The sequence below is a fragment of the Octopus bimaculoides genome, chromosome 1 (assembly GCF_001194135.2).
Source record: "Octopus bimaculoides isolate UCB-OBI-ISO-001 chromosome 1, ASM119413v2, whole genome shotgun sequence".
In the NCBI taxonomy this organism is placed as follows: Eukaryota; Metazoa; Mollusca; class Cephalopoda; order Octopoda; family Octopodidae; genus Octopus; species Octopus bimaculoides.
Genome location: NC_068981.1, coordinates 198164966 through 198171174, shown reverse-complemented (window position 1 = coordinate 198171174; position 6209 = coordinate 198164966). Strand labels below are relative to the sequence as shown.

General features: G+C 37.4%; 1 protein-coding gene across 1 annotated transcript in view; it reads right to left on the bottom strand.

The window, feature by feature from the left end:
- LOC106880778 (protein mono-ADP-ribosyltransferase PARP14) overlaps positions 1–6209 on the bottom strand; it is a 99117-nt gene that overhangs the window by 87834 nt on the left and 5074 nt on the right. The window contains exons 2-3 of the mRNA XM_052973924.1: positions 5171–5211; positions 1840–2073 (exon numbers count right to left, since the gene is read on the bottom strand). Coding sequence (XP_052829884.1) covers positions 1840–2073; positions 5171–5183 — 247 coding nt within the window. The 5' untranslated portion in view covers positions 5184–5211. The remainder of the gene's footprint in view (positions 1–1839; positions 2074–5170; positions 5212–6209) is intronic.

Below are 6209 nucleotides of genomic sequence, written 5' to 3'. Positions count from 1 at the left end.
GACCTTCGATGCAAAAGATAATTCTTGGCAAATATATGTACCTTTTTCCATTGAAATTATTCACTGATATCGAAAAAGTGAAAACAGAATTCTATCAGATTGGGCAGATGTTGATGCACCATTTTGCATTATGTTTAAAGTAGCTTCTGGAATGTGGTGAATTGTTGCAGTCTGTTGCTGTCATTTTAAACCGGTTGCTTTCTTTCCCCAGCAAACTCTCTTCTTTGGAGGCATAATCTATGTATATATTAAACAGAACAACAAAAGTTATAATAGATGGCAGGGTCGGTACTTTTCACATATCTGTAATTTTTCAGATTAACACTCGGACGATTACCCAACCCTAATCCTAAACCTAATCCTAAAAGTAACCCTAATATTAACCCTAACCCTAACACTAAAGCCCTAACTCTGACCCTAAAACCGTAACCGTAACACTAATCCTAACCCTAACCGTAACCGTAACCCTAAACCCCAACCTCTAACCCTGACCCTAAAACCCTAACCCTAACACCCTAGTGAAAATCGTGGTATATTTACAAAACATTGACGAACGTTAGTTATATTTTACTGAATGATTGTGTACTTGCACGTGTATGCGTTTGAGAGGAAGAGGTAGAGAGAGGGGAGAAAGGAATAGAGGTAGTTAAGAGTTTTCTTACGACGGCTTCTACTTCATTAGAAATCTACGGATGCACATACGCACATAATTGAGAAAAATGAAACAATTATGGACGACTTGCTCCGAAATACCACGGAGTGGGGAACACTTCTCAAAAATAACCTGCAGTTGTTTCCTTCAAAATTCCTACATGCTTGAAATGTGCATACATCAAGGTATATTTGTAGAAAATTTCACGAAAAAAATATTCATTTTCCTGGAAGTTAAAAGGAATTTAATTGGAATTTCAAAAAATTGTCTCCTACTCCCTCCCAAAACACTTTTACCGAAAATTTTTGTATATTCGGAATTTACATAATAAATAATATATGCATAGAAAATTTCATAAAAAGATATTCATTTTTCTGAAAGCTATGACCTTCCAAAGTCGGTGGGTACAACTCTGTAGTTATGCCACATTGACGAACGTGAATGATTGTGTTTACTTGCACGTATATGCGTTTGAGAGAGCGAGAGAGGAAGAGAGGAAGAGGGGGAGATAGAGAACGGGAGCAATGTGTATGTTGTTGTCACAGATTACGTATGTGTGGTTGTGTGTTTTTACGTATCAATGTTATGAAAAATAAGTAAAGAATACTGAGAAGAAAGTTTAATCTATGACGTTGTATGTATCACTTTCTCTCTCTGTTGAGCGCGTGTGTAAGAACGCTGTGCCAGGCAGAAGGGAAGAAATATAAAAGTTGCTAGAAACAACAGCCAAATCTCCCTTAAATCACACAAAGTAAACGGAATTTTAAAAATCTAATTACTGCACTGGAAAGTTCACATCGAGAAAATTCCATTGATGTAAAAATTTTTACGAAAAAGTGGAAAATGTGGATTTCTATAAACTTTTAAAAAGGCTTCACACAGACACACAACATCAGCTTTATATATTAAGATAAACATCACTGGAATTTTGGTTTCAAATTTTGACACAAGGCCAACAATTTCAGGAGAGTGGCAAAGTCAATTACATCGACCCCAGTGCTCAAATGGTACTTATTTTATTGACCATAAACATCATTATCATCAGGCTAAACAGAATAGATACCATGGTACTGTAGGCTGTGGATAGCAAGCCTCCGGGAGTTCCAACAAAACCTGAATTAAAAGAATGATAATAACTGCTTCTGATAAGTAGACTAGATAAAGAGAGAAGAAACAGAATTACTTACCAAATGCCTCTTTAAAACTTACAATGTAAGTATCTTTGGTCTCTTGTCGTATTGAAGAAATATCTCCACCAGAACTTCTTTCTCTGTCTCCAAAATAGCTTTCAAGACTCTCAGAGCTGACATTTGAAGAAACTGTTTTCACTTGAACACTCTTTATTTCCTCAATTCTATCCACTTTCAGTGGATTTCCTTTCAAGGGTTTTTTTTGGCACATCTTCTGAACGTACTCAAAATCTGCAATGAATACAGGGAATGGAAATAAATGAAATTTTGGTAAAAGAATCAAATTGAAGTCAATTTACTGACATTTTAGCACATTTTACATTTAAATGATTTTGAGAATTCTACAAATTTGGAGATTTCAGCATTAAAATGCAGTTCCAATAATTTAATAACTCCATATAGGCACAGGTGTGGCTGTGTGGTAAGAAGGTTGCTTCCCAGCCATATGGTTTTCAGTTCAATCCCACTGTGTAGCACTTTGAACAAATGTATTCCACTATAGCCTTAGGTTGAACAAAGCCTTATGAGTAGATTTGGTAGACAAAGACTGAAAGAAGCCATCTGTCTGTATGTTACTGTCTCCATGCCTTGGCATCACATGCTTGTTGTAAACGAGTGTCCCTGTCATACAAGCAGTGTCCTTCATTTCCAGTCTTCCTTAAAACATGTCTGGTCACTGGGAAACATTACCTTACTTGGAAATAGGTGAGGGTTGGCAACAAGAAGGGCATCCAGCTGTAGAAAATCCAACTCATCAAATTTTGTCCAACCCATGCAAGCATGGAAAAGCAGACGTTAAAACGGTGATGATGATCATGATGATGGTGCTGATGATTAACTAATCCTTTAGTTAATGTTTACTGATCCTTAAACGTAAAAGGTATTTCTATTTAGGGATAAATAAAGTGTAAAATATAAGAAACAAAACTTGATTGAGCAGATTTATGATGAAAGACGATCCAGCCTCGACCATTCCAATATCTAGAATGGTAGCTCCCGTTTTGAAGAATGCAGGGTGTAATGGGAGGGATACTTTCCTGCTATTTCTGTCAGCCTGAGCAACTGTGTAAAGGTCTTCAGATCATTAAAATGTGTGTATTTTAAGGTAGAGATGGAAATTTCAACATTTCTCGTTGGGGCTCATTCTTGTATTCTAGAATATTGTACTTTGGTTAAAGACATTACAACATCAGAGACAAGATAGTGATGAAGTTATTTAGACAAAAAAAAAATTATTTCACTAAAAATACATAGAACTATCCAATTATTTCTAAAGATAAACCTTGATTTCAAATTCTGACACAAAGCCAGCAATTTGGAAGGAAAGGTTAGTTGATTGCGTCATCCCGAGTATTCAACTGGTATTTATTTCTTGAACCCTGAAAGGGTGAAAGGCTAGTAGGACAAGGAAGGAGAAGGAATATGGGAGAGAGTCAAGAGAGAAAGAGAGAGGGGGCCTGTCCACAAGCAAGTAACTGGGGTATTAGTAGTAGTGGGGATAGACAGGGTCTGCTTTGGCATGTTTTTTTACATTTGGATGCCATTCCTAATGCCAACCATTTCACAGAGAGGGCTAGGGGCAGTTTAAGTGAGGTAAGGTCTCCTTTCATATGGTTTTTATAGTAGGATGCCCTTCCTAATGCCAACCATTTTACAGAGTGGACTGGATGTTTTATACATGGCACCAGCTCCAGCAAGGTCACCAAGTAACTTGCAAAACAAGGATCTTTTGAGAGGAAGGGCAGTGGTATTGAAGGAGGTGGCTTTGTGATGTGATGTGATGTGTAGACAAAGTATGACAGAACGATGGAGACAGGTGCCTTGCTGTAGTGGAGTCTTGTATCCTTGTATGTTGGATAAATGATTTAACGAAGGACAGAAGAAAGAAATATGAGGTTAAACACTCCCTGCCAAACAGCTCACAGTCAACTGCTTGCCAATCATTCAACGGCTGACACTCGGACAATTCTTCAATTTAGAGCAATGTGCTGATCCACTTTCATTCATTTGGGTGGGGGGGGGGAAGCATTCCCCAACATGGTGATACAGGGTTACCCTCGTCAGAGGGAAGGAGCAAGAGAAAGAGAGAGAGAGAGAGAGAGGAGACCATGGTGGCAATGTAGCAGGGTATACTCTTAAAGTATGAGGATGGGAATGTAAATGGGTTAGTATTGGATTTGCCAGGGTGCATGAATAGGGAGTCCATGTGAATGCCAGCAGGAGTGGAAGGACAGGATCGGGCTGCAGGAGAAGAGACGGAGAGATAAGTATAGTGCATGAAGAAGAGGAGCAGAAATGTAGCTTTGGTCGATTGAGGCAGGGTGTATGAACGATTTAATGTGACATAGGGGTGGAAGACACAGCACTCTGAGAACTCAGTTTCACTGAGGTGGAGAGGTCTTCCCAAGAACCTTCTATTACCAGACATCTGAATCCATTGTCTTCTTGAGATTGGCTCTCTCTTCCACAGTTGCCATCCCCTTTAAGCAATCAACACTTCTAGATACAGCTATTTTCATTCATACGCATCACATTTCCAAACCAATGCAGTCTTCTCTCTTGCATGCAACGATTGATTCCTCTTATGAAGTGTAGAACCAGGTCAGAGATATTCTGACCATAAACACACCCAAGCGTCCTTCCTTGTTTAAGATGTTAGGTGTTACATGAAGAAGATTTAACTGCCTTTTCTAGCAAATCACGTCATCATTTAGAGGCCCCTTTGTTTACTCTATAGCTGAGAGGATTATGAGGTTCCCTGTACAATTAACTGGTTCCTGTATTTTTACAGATTCAATACGTAAGAATATTCTAGCATTCCACATCTGCACTTCTCATTCTAGTACATACACACACATATATATGCATATAAGAAAAGTGTGTGTGTGTGTGTGTGTGTGTGTGTGTGTGTGTTCATAATTTTCTTGGCATTCCCTGGTGGTCGTCAATGAGAGACACAAAGAAACAAGCAGTGTCCTTTGTTTCCTATCTTCTACAGAAACACGTTTGGTATTGGAGGAATATTATCTTGCTTCGAAGCAGGTGAAGGTTGGTGACAGGAGAGGCACCCAGCCGTAGAAAATGCTGCCTCAATGGATTCCATCTGATCTCTGCAAGCAAAGGAAAAGGGGATGCAAAAATGATGATGATGATGAAGACAATGATGATGATGATGATGAGGATGATGAAAACGCTGATGCTGCTGCTGATGATGATGGGTAAAAGTTTTATTGTTTTATTTCTGTAAATTTTCACAAGTCTTATTTTTTAAAATTCAAGTCTCAAAGAGAAAATTTTACAGAACTATGATTAAAGAATAAATAAATACCTTTCTCCGCCATGATTTCAACAGGTATTTTTGCTCTGCAACTGAAAAGAAAATAATTAGGAAGAAACATCGTTAAGGCATTGAATGCATCATTTGTACTCAAAGTAGGTTTTCTTTCCCTCTTTCTCATATTCTTTCTCTTTCTCAAACATAATTACAATTAAGGGAGAGACGAAAATCCTTCCCCTACTTATTTCAAACAACATCCTAACACCTCCAATATCCACCTGCATCCAATTCTTCAAGTAGTTCACTCACATCAGTGCAAGTGAAGAATACTGCTTACAACTTGTCTCCAACCATAATGTCTACAGAATCACTTGTGGATTCAGATTCCTCACTCAAATCCAATGCTTATCTATTCACCTTGCTTTGAATCGATGCCGTTATCTCATAGCTTAAACATTTTGATAATGGGATTATTTTGAGATGCTCTCTGTTTCTTTCAATTAATATTAAATATAACAAAGAATTTAATAAAATAACTTTGTTATCATTAAGCTAGTGTTAGGAACATGAATTGTGGAAGATTTTAATTCAAAACTTATGAAAACAAGACATTTGTACGACAGAGCCAGAACCGGTTTCAGCCAGGTTGGTATTGTAAGGGTTTTAAACATTTTGATAATGGGATTATTTTTTAGCATGACATTGTAGGGGAGGTGTTACAAAGGCTGGATCTTGCTAGTTCAACTATAAAACAAGTTACAGAATATAATCTAACTGATAGAACTGAACCTGTTGCACCCTGTGAACCAAAAATTAATCTAAAAGACCATAAGAAAAACTTTCACGTAAATCCTACTGTTAGACTCATTTGCCCAACGAGATCTGATATTGGTAGATTAAGTAAGCTTATTTTAGATAATATTATACCGTTCATTATTCCTAACCTTACTCTTAAATTATGGATTAATACTGATGAAGCTCTTAATTGGTTTAACTCTATTGACAACAATAATAATTTTTCCTTTATCCAATTCGATATCAACAATTACTATTCTAGCATTTCTCCTATACTCCTTAACAAAGCTCTCAT